The sequence below is a fragment of the Nannobrachium achirus genome (assembly GCF_963921795.1).
Source record: "Nannobrachium achirus genome assembly, chromosome: 8".
NCBI lineage: Eukaryota > Metazoa > Chordata > Actinopteri > Myctophiformes > Myctophidae > Nannobrachium > Nannobrachium achirus.
In genome coordinates, this window is record NC_137817.1 from 43,441,640 (window position 1) to 43,456,498 (window position 14,859).

The following is a 14,859-nucleotide window of genomic DNA, read 5'->3' on the forward strand; positions in this document are numbered from 1 at the left end:
CAGGCTGTTACAACCCTTAGTCTAGGGGTAAAGGAAATAACATGACAGTGTAACAACGGCAGGCACTTCTTTGTATCTATATGTCAGCTCCTTTTTTTGCCTGTAATGATATGCCAAAAACAGGCCGGATGCCAGGTTGACAGTGGTTAAGTGTGTCTGTGTTTTATATTTAAACAATGTATTAACAGGAGCCTGTGGCTTTGGACAGATCTTCCACCCTACTACACTAACAGCTATGATATCAATTTATGACATGGAGGTTCTTGGTTCAACCACAGTCTACTGGGGCGGTGCTGACCTTGAGGATCATCTCTGCGCGGGTCATGCCTTTCACCACTATCTTGGTGTAGCTGGCGGGCGCCTTGCGGAGCACCTGGGAACCTATAGAGGGCAGGTCCAGCAGGACAGTCTTCAGGGAGTGGGTGTCTAGGAGGAGCTGGTGGAGGTCACACACACACACACACACACACACACACACACACACACACACACACACACACACACACACACACACACACACACACACACACACACACACACACACACACACACACACACACACACACACACACACACACACACACACACACACACACACAAAACAAGAACTCCATTAATGCTTTGTCTTGGCATGACGTTGGTTGTGGTTTTGCTAGGCATCGTGAGAATACCACAGACATGTTCTGAGTGCAGAACGTCATGAGTATGTCAACCTCTGGAGAAAGTACAGCTAATCGATTATGGTACAATACATGCAATTCTTGTGCAAGGAAGGACATGCCTTACAAAAAGTACATTTGTAATATTCGCAATAATAGTAGCATGAGGAGGATAAGGAAGATGAACAGAAATCAAGCTTACCTGTTCAGCTCCTACCATGCTGATAGGCTTACATCTAAACAAGTGGTTGATGAATTTAGGAATGAAGGAGCTAGTGGGAGAAAAAAAAAACACAAATCTATCAGCTTCATGCACATTTAGAGTGTTATGTAGTTTGTATTAAGCTTCACAGGATTAATCGATATACATGACTTTCCTCCTCAGAATATTGAGATATAAATGTTGTCTTTTTCCTTGTTCTTTGCACCATTTTACTACTGTATGACACAAAGACCAGTATCCACATTACTAATGACAATTCATAAAAAATGAAAATATATTCTGAAAGTGGCAATAGTCATCACCAAAATGAATGTTGGTGGGTGGCCATAGCTGAATGGCTAGAGAGGCTGCCTGGGAAACGGCCCTCGGTTCAACCCCCCCAAGCCCCAGTATATCTGTCCAAGTGTCCCTGAGCAAGACTCTTAATCCCTAACTGCACCCTGGGTGCTGTAGTAAGGTATTAATGGCACTTCCCACTGCTCCTAATAGTTAGGATGGGCGCTAAATCACTGTTTCCCAAACATTGGGTCAGGACTCGGGACCCATTTGTGGGTCGCAAACACATTTTCTTTTTTTTAAGTAAATATCCCTTTATTTTTTTGTTTCCTACATTTTGTTTTTAATTATTATTTCAAAACATTGTTTTAGAACACACATCCAAAGATAAAAAAAACAAAATAAAAATCTATACTTAAAAAAAGAAATTCCATGAATTAGAAAAACAAATGCTTAAGAAGTAGTGAAAATAGACGATCGACAAGCTCACAACGCGGCATGAAATGTAGATCTGTAGATCTGCTGTTTTCACTAGTTTGGGTCCCGGGCAAACATGTTATTTCTCTTTTGGGAACCACAGGGCTAAATGCAAAAAACAATTGTCACAGAATATATTATAGCAAAAATTGTGCAAATTTACTGTGACAAAAGGAGCAGAGACCATAATATTATTATGATTATTATTTATTTGTTTGATAAAATATAGTCACAATATTCTGATCAATGTAATCGGACAAATTATATTTGATTTAGTCGATATCACCCGTTTCCACATTAGGTTTAGGGGTGTGTGTGTGTGTGTGTGTGTGTGTGTGTGTGTGTGTGTCGTACTTTGTAAATTTGATGCAGAACTGAGTGAAGTATTTGCGCGTGGAGGCCAGGTTGTCCCTGATGATGGGAACATTCTGCTTTATGTGCATGATGACCGAGGTGACGTATGGACTCTGGTCGCCCACGTGTTCCACACTCTGCCACGGCATCTGGATGCACACAGGAAAGACCAAACGTTACACTCTCAAGTCAGTAGAGCACTCGCCTTTGGACCTCAAAATTTTGGGTTTGATCCCGGGCATTGCCAACTCAGCGAATAAGAATATAAGTCCCACCAAGCACTGGGAGCCAATGGTAGGCGTTGCACTCCACCTCAGCAATCCATATCCCAGAGGTCAAGCGCATGGATAAAGGATGTCAACAAAATGACGTCAGAGATCAACAGGAAAGCTCATTGGCCTTGTGGTTAGAGTGTCCGCCCTGAGACTGGGAGGTTGGGGTTCGATCCTCGGCCGGCTCATACCAAAGACTCTGAAATAGGGACCCAGTGCCTCCCTGCTTGGCACTCATCATCAAGGGTTGGATTGGGGGGAAAGTCCCTGCGACATACTAGTGTCATGTCCAGGGGATGCACGTGTACATCAAGCTGCCTCACGCTACAGAAACAGGAGATAGGCTCCTGCCCTATGGGCCTCATGGCTTGGCAAGGCTTACTTCATGTTGCTCCTACATCTGGCTTCGTGTGTATGTATTTTATTTGTCTGGAATTACTGGCAACATTACCAGACCCATAATGTTGTCCTACCTTGCTCATAGCAGTAAGAGCAGGGTCACAAGCAGCGTCCAGATCTTGAACCAGAAGCTGGATACTGTTGGAAATCACACTGAAACCAAAAGGATAAATATTCCATCTTTAGAGAACAGGGTGATCAAACCACTTTCCACCTAGAATGTCATTACATTACAAATGTTTTTCAGAACCTGAGCTTGTAGATTCACTATTTTTGTGTGACAACAAAAGGTAAATAAAATAGGGCTTAACGATTGATAAATACATGGGTGATTTGAACTGATTTCCTTATTTGAGTGTGGCTTACGTGCTGAATGTATCCATCTCCCCAGTGAGATTGATTCTCTCCACCAGGACTTTATCTACCTTCTCTCTCAGCTTCTCTTCCAGCTATGAAACACATACACACATACATATCAGTTTATTTACGTATGAGATATTTCACAACAGTTGAGAAAACACTGAGAATGCAGCGATATAGTCATGTGTGCTTTAAATTAGCGTGGTTGTCATGACTAAGGCATTGTTGTGTGTGTGTGTGTGTGTGTGTGTGTGTGTGTGTGTGTGTGTGTGTGTGTGTGTGTGTGTGTGTGTGCGCATGCTTTGGCAATGTAAACGTATGTTTTCTCATGCCAATAAAGCCCTTTGAATTGAATTGAATTATGTGTGTGTGTGTTTGTGTGTGTGTAGTTCAGTGGTTGAATAATAAAATATTCAGTGAAAACACTTGCATGATTGCATGCGTGCGTGCGTGCGTGCGTGCGTGCGTGCGCGCGCGTGCCTGTTGCGTGGTGGCCAGACAGTACTCTGCGGTGCTGAGGATGCTACAAATGAGACACAGCTCATCCACGGTGAACTTGGCCGCTTCAGAGCCTTCCTTCTCCTTCAGAAGACTGCTGATGGTGAGACCTCCACTGTTACTATTGGTCCTAGAGAGAGAGAGGGAGGGAGAGAGAGAGAGAGAGAGAGAGAGAGAGAGAGAGAGAGAAAGAGAGAGAGTGAGGAAGCGCGAGAAGATGAGGAACAAGAATTGGAGGTAGTGTTGGGATGCTTTCCGACAAGCCATACTGCTACTGGCACTGTGCTCTAGAAGCACAACCCCTTTACACAGAACTCCATCAATCTATTTGCACATAATTAAGACAACAAGGAAACAAGCAGAAAGGAGAGCAAGATTGCTGTGCCAACATGTCATCATTAAGCACCATTTATTTTGACTTCGTATGACGTGTCTTGCATCTCATGTGGCTCATGAGACAGAGATGTGTGCTATTGGTGTTATACATTCCAATTAAAACGTCCACCTCCACGGAGAAGAGTAAAAACATTAAAACATGTGGGTGCAGTGTGCTGCTCGTTTGTCAAAAGTCAACGGGAAAATAAATTGCCATTCCAGAGAAAACAAACTAGTTTTGATGGACAGCGGAATATTTACCGGGATTGGTATCGAGTAAGTGTTTATCAAATGATTTCTTGGAAAAGCCCAGCGGCTGAGCTTGAGTGAAGGGTAGCGAGAAAGAATTTCTCTCCCAGTTCTGACTTGTTTCCCTTTCTCTTCCATCATCTTTCTTTTTAAAATCATTTTCCACTTTAGTTTTCCAACAATAGTTCTGTTTTGAAAGCTTACATTTATCCAAAATATACTACTGTAAAGTCTCACCATACTCATCCATGACATGTAGAAATGTAGGGAATGAGAACCAGCAGCTGAAAGTGGCTTGTCACTTAATCACTATAATCAACTGGTCCTGCTCACAGCAAGTTAATGGACCAATTTGTTGCTAGTAGCACCCACTGGAATGGGGTGCAAAAGAAAGCTGAAAGTAATAAGTAGTAGTAATAATAACCACTTTAACCCTGTTGGCCCTTATTTTGGGCATGGTATTGCAGGTGAAAATCTGGCAAAAAAAGTGAATATTTGGTGAGAATTGCAGATGCTCAACTGTATAATGAAGTACCAAAGTGACGTCAAAACTATAAAAGCTATAGAAGTGTTTCCCCATTCTTTTTTGAAATCATGTAGCATAAGAACTGTCCCGCGTGTTACCGGCTGATACCGCAACCTGGTACTAAGTATTAGGAAATCTCGTGATTTACTGTCCCCACTGAAAATGTGGCATGTGTAATGCGACATGTAGTCTTTAGGTCACTTCTAAGCCTGAAATTGTAGTCGATTTGTAGGTGGCCTATACCTTAGTACTTTTCTGGCATCAGTTGATGCTTTGGAACCACCCAATATATTAATATTGGCTTAAGGGAGGACTGGCGTCACGCTCATGTCACCATGACAAAGGACTGACAGATATAGAGATCTCCATATATGGCCATAAAAGAGACAAGGGCTGACAGATACAGAGATCTCCATCCATATGGTTAATGGGTATATCACCATGCCCATTGCCCATATATGGGCATATACTGATGACATCAGGGGTCTCCATATATGGGCATAAAAGGCCTGACAGATAGAGATCTCCATATATGGGCATATCAAGTAGATCAACTGTGCGATGTAGGTGTGAGGGCCGCGTCGCGGTCCGAACCTCTAGTATGTGTCAAATTCCCCAAACTCTATTAAGTGATATAAAATGAGTATGTGATTGTTTTAATGGGAAAAACACCCAGGGCGAGTGGTTTTTGACAGCTTCGGTACTCCATAATCAAAACCAGTCACATGAATTCTTCTAGATCACTGGTTCAAATGGGGGTTCATGGCCAAATACATAACAATTTAAGCCTCGACATGAAAATGATTGGGAACCATTGTCACAGATGATTTCTTACTTGGGAAGGTTCCCAGAGAGGATCTTCCAGGCATATTCCCTCAGGTACTTCTGGAAGATGGTGGTGAGGGCAATCATGGGCTCTCCGGTGCTCAGCTGGGAACACTGCACCATGCACTTCTTGTAATAAACGAAGAGGTCGGCACAGCTGGGCAGGACCGCGCCACCCTCCTCCGTGCCGGCCTTCGGGGGGCCCTGCGCTCGGAAGTCGGCCACAAATCGGTCAATCAACTCGCCCAGATTTCTGAAGGAGCAGAGGCGACCGTGAAAGGAGGGGGTTAGAGATTCAGTCAGTAGAAGAGGAGGTGATATTTGCATGATAACAAGCATTGTAATGACCAGCAATCTAGTCCAGTGGTTCTCAATGTGGAACCCGGAGGTCCCCAGCTAAATGATTGATAGACAATGGCTACCATTTTACATAATACAAGACAAGTAAATACAACTAGAGAGCATGGAAGAATGGCTTCACTGTTATCTCTATACCTACAATGCATAGACGTTTTCTGGACCAAATCATAGATGGAATCACCAAATATGGATATCACAACAAATCATATTATCTAACCATCAAAATGTCCTTAGATTGGGGTCCCAGAGATAAAAAATATAAATAATAATAATCTGTGGCCTAATGTCTATCCAAGTGAAATTGAAAAGGCTGAGAATCACTGCTGCTCAGGTCAGTTGTTCATGTACCAACAGGCCTGAAATGCTACTGCGTCTAGGAGCCGCAGCCAAGGCTAAACAAGCAGGCCACTGTTCTCTTCAGTTCTGTTCCGTTGGGGACAAGCAGATCTGGCCCGGGTTCATTTAAGGCCTTTGGTCTCTAAACTGAAAAGGAGGTCGGGGCCCACGGCCACTCTGTGCTGTTGCCCCTGGTCACAAAAGAAACAACAGTCAACGCTCCAGTGGTCCAAGCACAGAGGCTTCATGTAAAAGAGAGCTGTCCCAGAGTGGCACACCATTTCTGGGGAGACCACTGTGACGACTCGGGGGACGAGGAGGCGACGAAGGAGAGGGAAAGAGGAAAAGAGGGAGGAGAAAGTGATAGGACAGACGAGACAAGAGATAAAAAAACAAGACAGAGTCTGAGTAAATGAAAGCAAGAAGGAGTTAGGAGGAATGAAACAAAACTACAGACAGAAAGTGAATGGGTGTGTGTGTGTGTGTGTGTGTGTGTGTGTGGGGGGGGGGGGGGGGGGGGGGGTTGTAGATCTGCTGTGACGGCAATTTTTCTATCCCTCTTTCTCAGCGTCTGTGGTCATGCAGCTAATGGGAAACATTTCTGCCTCAGTGGAGAGAGACAGAAGCAGAACACACACACACACACACACACACACACACACACACACACACACACACACACACACACACACACACACACACACACACACACACACACACACACACACACACACACACACACACACACACACGAACAAGAGATGGAAACACAGAAAAGGCAATGAAGGAGAATGGAAGGGGGTTTGTTACAGGGGCACTGGAAAAATGGTTTGTACTTGCCAGCTTTAAACACACAACCTGCACTTAATTTGGGGTCTACCTCTACTTATCTCAAATAACGTGTGTGTGTGTGTGTGTGTGTGTTTCGTGTGTGTGTTACTCACTTATCCTGGGATTCTATGTAGACATATAAGTGAGGTTCAAAGCACTTGGACACAATGCCGTGGAAAGGGTTGTCTGGAGCTTTGGGCTTCTTGGGCTGGGAGAATGGAGGAAAAAAGCAATTAATGAAACAACTGCTATTTATTAGTGGCTACTATATATTATTATTATATTTATTGCTCGTTCAGGTTGCGTGCATAGGTTAACAGTGCTATTTTTCAGAAATCGACATATGGCGCTATAATTATGATCTGGGATAACGGCCGATATGAAAAGGGAGTCTTGGAAATCCAAACGATATTATGCCAAACGATAGGAAACCAACCCCTGCTTTTCCATACCAACAGGATTAATCTATACGGCAATTATTGTGCCAAATGATTGTGTCTGGGTTGCTCAGTCGGTAGAGCTCTTGCCTTTGGCTGAAGCTGAAGCTTGAGTCTGACATTGTGCCCTGTTTGAGCGATTTCTGGAGGGAAGGGACTTTGACGGCACGGATTGGTTATTTGTTAAACCCACCCCCACCCCCTGCGCTAATTAGAGGAGCCGTCATTTCGGCTCCAGAAATCACTTATTATGAACACAATTCCAGACCAGAGAAACAGTCCACTTTGAGAGTGGGCAGGTCTATGGGCTGGAACCAGGCTAGCATTGTGAGCTTGTAGATCGGCTATTTACATTTTCCATTTTTCAACATGTAAACAATTATGACAAAATATCTGCGATTATGTCAAATAATTATGATGATTAGACAATGTAATAATAACAAGATGTAATAATTGTGACAGGCCTAGGGCGGCTTGCACCAACACGGTTTAAGCCTTAAACTGGTTTAAATCAAGGTTTATCTTTTAATCAGCTTGCACCAAACCTTAAATCTAGTTTTCATTAATCAGGTTTAGTTTTAAACCATCCTTTTAATCTTGGTTTGAATTTTCACTGTAAACCTGGATTTCTGTTAATCCTGTTGCACCACTACTTTAAACTTTGATTTAAACATCAGTAAGGGATCAATTTTAAACCTGCTGTAGAGGTGGTTTAAATGCAAACATGCCATTGACAAGACATGAATGGGGGTCCCCCTCCTGGCTGCGAGGGAAGCCTCACAGCATAAGCCCTGCAGGCTTGCTGCAGACAGCGTTTCACAGCTGAAAACAAAAATCTCATCATATTGTTGTCTTCAATACATCCTTGTACATCGGCTATCTTAAAATAGCGAACATTTATATATTTACGGGGACATAATAGGCCTACAGTCAGTGGAAGAGGACTTCCCAACCAATATGGAGACGTTTTAATTTTCGAAATCGCTTCATAATTGACGAAACTATCAAACTGTGGTGTATTTCTTTGCTTCCCTCACAGGAGGATAGCCGCGCATCGCCGCACCGCGCTGTAGCGAGCCGAGCGCCACCGTCGTATGACGGAGCGTTATAAAATTAAATATTTTTTGGCTGCAGGCGCTCTTCTTAACATAGAAGGTGATAGGCCTGCCCACATTCTCCCCGAAGTAAATAAAAAAGTAACGTTATGATGTTAGGCGTAAGAGAATAGTTTATTCCAGTGTGTTTACATCGCAAATCCAAGATGGAGGACATTTAAACCATGAAATAATCGCAGTTTATGGTTTTAATCACAGGTTAAGGGTTTAATCACAGATTTGTTAAGCAATGCTTAAATTTAAGTGGTGCAACGCACCTCGATTTAAAATAAAACCTAGATCAACAAACCCTTGATTAACCCTAAACTAAGATTTATTTAATCCCTCTTGGTGCAAGCCGCCCCTAGTCACATAACTCACCCTGTCCAGATCCTCATCCTTCTCAGAGCCTGCGTCCTCCCCTGCATCCTCTTCCAGGAAAGGGTTGGTGGATTCTAGAGGGCTCTCCGGCCTCTTCTGCTACAGATTTAAAACAGAAAGAGCATGGAATCAGCAGCCACGGTTAGGAGTTAAAATTCCTGCTAGGGGGGATTAATACTAATAATACTCAAGTCTCGGAACCACAAGTCATTTCAAATTGTCTTCCATTATGACATTGTTCTCTGTTGAACTGTGGTTTGAGTTAACCAATCAAACTAAAACAATGACTGAGTGTCCACAATTACAATTCACAACATAAGCATTTAGCAGACGCTCTTAACCCAGAGCGATTTACAATAAGCAAGGTAATACATCAAATGCATAGAAATGGTAATCCCTCCCCTGCCAAAAAAGAAAAAAAGGACAAGGATGTCCACGCAGACATGAGCTGGTGAAAAAATGTATGTCATCGTGTATGATGCGGACCCCGGTGGACCCATTTTGGCCTAAGCAGTTAACAGGGACAGCTTTTATCACTATTCTCCATGATGAGACTTCAGTTTGGTTGTCAGACTTGAAACAGTTTTGAGGATTTAAAAGAAAAAAATACTTTGTGTGTGTGTGTGTGTGTGTGTGTGTGTGTGTGTGTGTGTGTGTGTGTGTGTGTGTGTGTGTGTGTGTGTGTGTGTGTGTGCGTCTTACTCCAGGTAAGTCTGAGTTCAGGGTGCGTCCTGAGAAGCGCTTGGCCAGTAGACCTTCAAAATTTGTGGTCCTCTGAATGGCAAACAGAAGCAGCTTCACCTCGATCTCTTTAGCTCGTGTCCGCATGACTTTGGCTAGCTCCACCCTAAGGTATGCACACACAAACATACAAATGCAAAATCCACAACACATACAGAAGTTAAAGTCCAGTACCCAGTATCCTGCCATGATACTGGGGCGGCATAGCTCAGGGGTAGAGAAATCGTTATTAGAGCACGAAGGGTTCCCAGTTCGAATCCGGCCTCCCCCTGAGTTAATGTCGAAGGGTCCTTGGGCAAGACTCTGAACCCCACATTGCTCCCGGTGAGTTGGTTCGTGCCTTGCATGGTTTCCTCCGCCACCGGTGTATGAATGTGTGCGTGAATGGGTGAATGTAATGCACAATCTCTGTAAAGCGATTTGGATAAAAGCGCTATATAAATGCACCATTTACCATTTACTTTCTATCTGACGCTGCTAGTTCTGACAATAATGTGAATATTGTCAAATAGTACATTTTATAATATTGTTACATGTCCACTTAACAAAAAATGCTCCAGTAGTTCCTTGATATACAGGTAAAATGTGTGTGAAACAGTCACAGAAAAAAGAAAAGCTGTGTGAAATACATGCATACAGAGCCTTGGCTGTCACTGAGCAACATTTGACAATTGGGACAATATGAAAATTTCATATCACGATTATTGTGACAAAAGAAATCGCGATTTACGATATTATCACGATAATCAAAATCCATTATCCTGATGCAGAACATTTTCCAAAAGATAGCAGATCTACAAGCTCACAATGTTGTGAGCTTGTAGATCGGCTATTTTTTGGCAAAGACATTTGATAGAGAGTGAAAAAAAAGAGTACGTATATTATAAGTACCTTTTACCAATTATAGAGGATTTAAGTGGTACCGGATATGCAGCTCGGCAAATAAAAGGTGAATTGATCCCAGTGCATGTCGGAGGACGATATCACGATAAATTCAATCTCCACGATATGATTATCATGAGTGTTTTTTATCACGATAAACGATAATATCGCATATCGTCCCATCCCTACATTTGACAGGAAGTTCTTATCATGCTGAAAAGTATGAAAGCATTCACAAATACAATACACACAAAAGCAGGCACCAGACAGACGTGGGGGCTCTAGGTCATTGCTCATGGAGGTCAACAGTGGTTGAAAGTTGGCAACAGAACAAACACTCTCATGCCAGGTATGCAACGCCAGTGCGGTTCACTTGTAAAACAATCTGCACATTTTCAGGGCACACTGGTAGCTGGCCGTTCATTGACCTCATAATTGCAATGTCCCTGGTTCAATCCTGGCTGGTGCTTCTCTCTGCCCCAAGTTGCCCATCTCTCTGCTATTTAAATAAAACAAACCTGCCCCCCAAAATAAATAAATCAATCAATTGACAACTCTCTTCCTATACTGTCAGTATGTGTGTTTGAAGCAAGCATGCTTTTAGACTTTATTCCAGTATTGGTAAACCACTGCAAAAAGGAGACTTTTATATTAAATCACATCTAGACAAAATGTTACAGGGGGGAAATAAATACTATCTTTAAATATGTTCCTAGGAGAAAAAAGCACAATGACTATTGGCAAATGACAAACCAAGACTTAAAGGGGGGGGGGGGGGGGGGGGGGGGGGGGTGCCATAGTTTTGTACTTTTTCTGCATGTTTGGTTTCTTCCTGAAAGCCTGAGTCAAAAGGCCCAATCGAAATACACCACTTTAATGACATCATAAAATCATCCCCTCCCCTTTTTTAACTGGGTTACCACCCAACTGAAAACCAGGTATATATAACCAGTAAGACTCCCTAATCGGGAGATAAGCGACCGTTGGTCGCTTATCTCCACAAATAGGGCTTATTTCCAAAATCTTCCTGATCCATGTTGATGACATGAGTGTAGACATACTGTGTAGTGATTTTCGTGATTTTAGGGCAAAATCTGTAGGAGCAGTGTCCAAAAATGTGTTTTTAAAAATCGGCCTGAAGGTGGCGCTATATGGGACAGATTCATGTTGATGGGATGAGTGTAGACATACTGTGTACCGATTTGCGTGATTTTAGGAGCAGTGTCCAAAAATGTGTTTTGCAAGAATGGGCCTCATGGTGGCGCTACAAGAGGGCCATGTGAGAAATGAGGGGTGGGGTCTCCGCGTTGCCTTGGCGGACGAATAGGTACCGGCCCCGGCTCTCCCGGACGCTCCTAGCCCGAGTTACGGCATTTTATGTGAGCTGCAGTGGAGGGGGTCCTCCACTGGGGGCGTCACCACTTTTGCATCCATTCTGGAGCACCAGGAGTGGGTGGTCCCCAGGAATTCCCTGTGAGCAGCCCCGTTGGGGTGGTCATTTGGTCATTTTTGCACATTTGGTCATTCTTTACACCTGGGGGTCCCCCAGGGAACTGGGGGTCCCTGGAGCTCCTTGGAGGTTGTAGTTTGGCAGGTAAGGAGTGTGTGTGCAAAATTTGGCATGGATAGGGGCAACGGTTGTGGAGATATGAGCAGGGCAAAAGTGTGACGTGTGACTGACTGACAGACAGACAGACGGACAGCCCGTGGAGGTTTTGGTAGTAAATGCGACCTACGGTCGCAATGAACAGGTGGGTGTGGCCACATAAAAACATAATTTTAACACTTTCTGTGAAAAGAATCTTCCTCCAAGTATAGACATAATACCTGATGATCATGTTGTAGGGAGGGAAAAAAGTCCTGTCTTTAAACATTAAACATGATCCAAATTTGGAATCCAACACTTCTATGGCCACTTGGCCAGAAAGCTGGGATCCAAAAAGGGTTTTGGAAACAAAACCCAATGATCAATGATACTGGGATCATCCCACTGTGTGTATCTGTGTATAAACATGAATATAGGCGTGTGTTTGTAGTGGACTGCACCTTGTGATGTGGCAGAACTCCACAGCAATGCGTTCCGTCATGCACCACTCTTCAGGGAACATACGTCCGTACTTCTCCTCGTAATCCACCAGCTGCCGCTTGATCCAGGCATAGCGACGATCGATCTTATCCAGCCACGCCACCTAAACACACCAGGACAACACATTTCTCAATGAAATGAGTACAAAGGACCCCAATGTAAACAAGCCATAGTGCTTTCTTGGGTTTAAATCCAATTAGTAGACCTTGCAATTGAACTGTACTGTCTTGTGCTTTTTCTAAGTGAACTGCTAATAAAGTATTCAATCAATCAATCAATCAATCAATCAATCAATCAATCGACAAATGCTGCTCATGCACACAACAGTCACAAGGAAGTAGTGCTGCAACTGTCAATTATTTTCACAATTACTCTTTCGATGCATCGAATAATTGAGACGTGCTTCCTTTTATATGGTTTTAACTTTTTTATATATCAATGTTACATTTGATAGATCTTTGAATGAATAGGGACACCAGTATTCATGTGGTTAATCGATCCATTACGGATTCTAGACACTGGCAGCCGTTTCCCCTCCCAATCCACACTCACATCCTGGTTTTCCTGGAACAGCACCAAGTACTCTGAGAGGTGCTGCCTGATGAACTTCTTCACGATCTCTTGTTTAATGCGCGGGTCCAGCACGTTGGCCACCAGGCAGGCATCTCTCAGGACGTTACTGGGACCACCTGCCCTCTGTGGGGGATAACAGGTTGTGCTTAGGGATGGGACAGTCTGAAAATTTCACATCACCATTATTGTGATAAAAAAAATCGAGATAATCAAAATGATCCGGAACATTTGTCAAAAAATAGCCGATTAACAAGCTGGTAAAGACATTGATAGAGAGTGAAAAAAAGTCTATAAAGTATGTATATTATAAGTACCTTTTACCAATTATAGAGGGTTTATGTGGTACCGGATATGCAGCTCTGCAAATAAAAGGTGAATTGAACCCTGTGCATGACAGAGGACGATATCACGATACGATTATCACGAGCAGTGTTGGGCAGTAACGAATTACTAATAATATATTACTGTAATATTATTACTTTTTCCAGTAACGAGTAGTGTAAGGTATTACTCTAAAAAAAATGGTAATATATAACGCTTTACTCCGCAAAAAAAAAGCCTCGCTACTCCGTTACTAGCCATTTTAGCCGATTGCAGAAAAAGAACAGATCTACAAGACATCAACATACATCTACAGAGATGCGATGTAGCTTGTAGATCAGTCATTTGCGCAGCGCGCACAGTTATGACGTTGCTTATGTCATGAGACCAGTGCATGGACCAGTGTCAGCGCTGCGTTGCCTGTCACAGTCACAGAGAGAGCATATACAGCGTGCGACGCGTTTACATGGATGGGACGTTTACAATCTACAAGCACTCCTCTCGGCCACGGAGGTGTCCGCCGCGGGGTCCGTCGCGGAGGGGTCCGTCGCGGGGGCGCCGCGGACCGTCCGCGGAGCTCAGCGGGACCACCGTGGACCACTGCGGACTGAGTTGCTGCTGTTAGCCAGTTAGCGTAGCCTCCACTGTCTGTGCTCAATAAGCCTCATGTCAGGGCCGGCGGCAGCCCACAATGGCTGAGGGTGCTATGCTTTAAGTGAAGGCTACCCAACCCAACTCAAATCGGCCAGGTGAAAACAAAAGGCTAAATTTGCATACCAATGGGAGTGTGTGCCAAACCGGTTGTGGCCAGCCAATGCTGATCTACTGTATTATAATGTAAATTTCGGGAATTACTGAGGTGGGGGTGCTCCCTGGCCAAAATGAGGGTGCAAAGCAGGCCTCAGCACCCTCAGGGAGTTGAAAGCCTACTTTCCTTAGTGGGAACACCCAGAGCCCCTGCACCTCACGTCTAAAATAGCCTACACTTTTTAGGCAGAAAAGAAAATATGTAGCATATTATTTAAGGATAATATAGGCAGGCGTCTTCAACAGAGCTGAGAGTTTTAAATGTAATAAAAAATAAGCAATGTTTAGTTGGGTTATATATTATATGTCTTAATTATTAATTGATTCGCTTGTAGGCCTATACCAAAATCCATTAAAAAAAGTTTCTAACTGTTCCCAGGTCAAATATTGATGTGTGATTAAAATGTGATTAATTGAGAATTACAAAGCCTGCAATTATAATTTCTTTAATCGCATCCCAGAGACTCTTATTGTTCCAATAAATTGGATTCAGTTCTAAAATGAGCTGGCTAAACAG

At 43.3% G+C, this 14,859-nt stretch overlaps 1 protein-coding gene across 2 annotated transcripts in view; it reads right to left on the bottom strand.

Annotated features, from left to right (window-relative positions):
• Positions 1-14,859, bottom strand: part of vps53 (VPS53 subunit of GARP complex) — a 50,574-nt gene that overhangs the window by 10,744 nt on the left and 24,971 nt on the right. The window contains exons 9-20 of one of the 2 annotated variants that reach the window (XM_080731459.1): positions 13,194-13,337; positions 12,602-12,744; positions 9,635-9,779; positions 8,933-9,028; positions 7,134-7,228; positions 5,504-5,746; positions 3,501-3,648; positions 3,027-3,109; positions 2,735-2,813; positions 1,990-2,138; positions 862-931; positions 299-436 (exon numbers count right to left, since the gene is read on the bottom strand). In XM_080731459.1, coding sequence (XP_080587585.1) covers positions 299-436; positions 862-931; positions 1,990-2,138; positions 2,735-2,813; positions 3,027-3,109; positions 3,501-3,648; positions 5,504-5,746; positions 7,134-7,228; positions 8,933-9,028; positions 9,635-9,779; positions 12,602-12,744; positions 13,194-13,337 — 1,533 coding nt within the window. Of the gene's footprint in view, positions 1-298; positions 437-861; positions 932-1,989; positions 2,139-2,734; positions 2,814-3,026; positions 3,110-3,500; positions 3,649-5,503; positions 5,747-7,133; positions 7,229-8,932; positions 9,032-9,634; positions 9,780-12,601; positions 12,745-13,193; positions 13,338-14,859 lie in introns of both variants that reach the window. The other variant, XM_080731458.1, reaches the window with a different exon arrangement.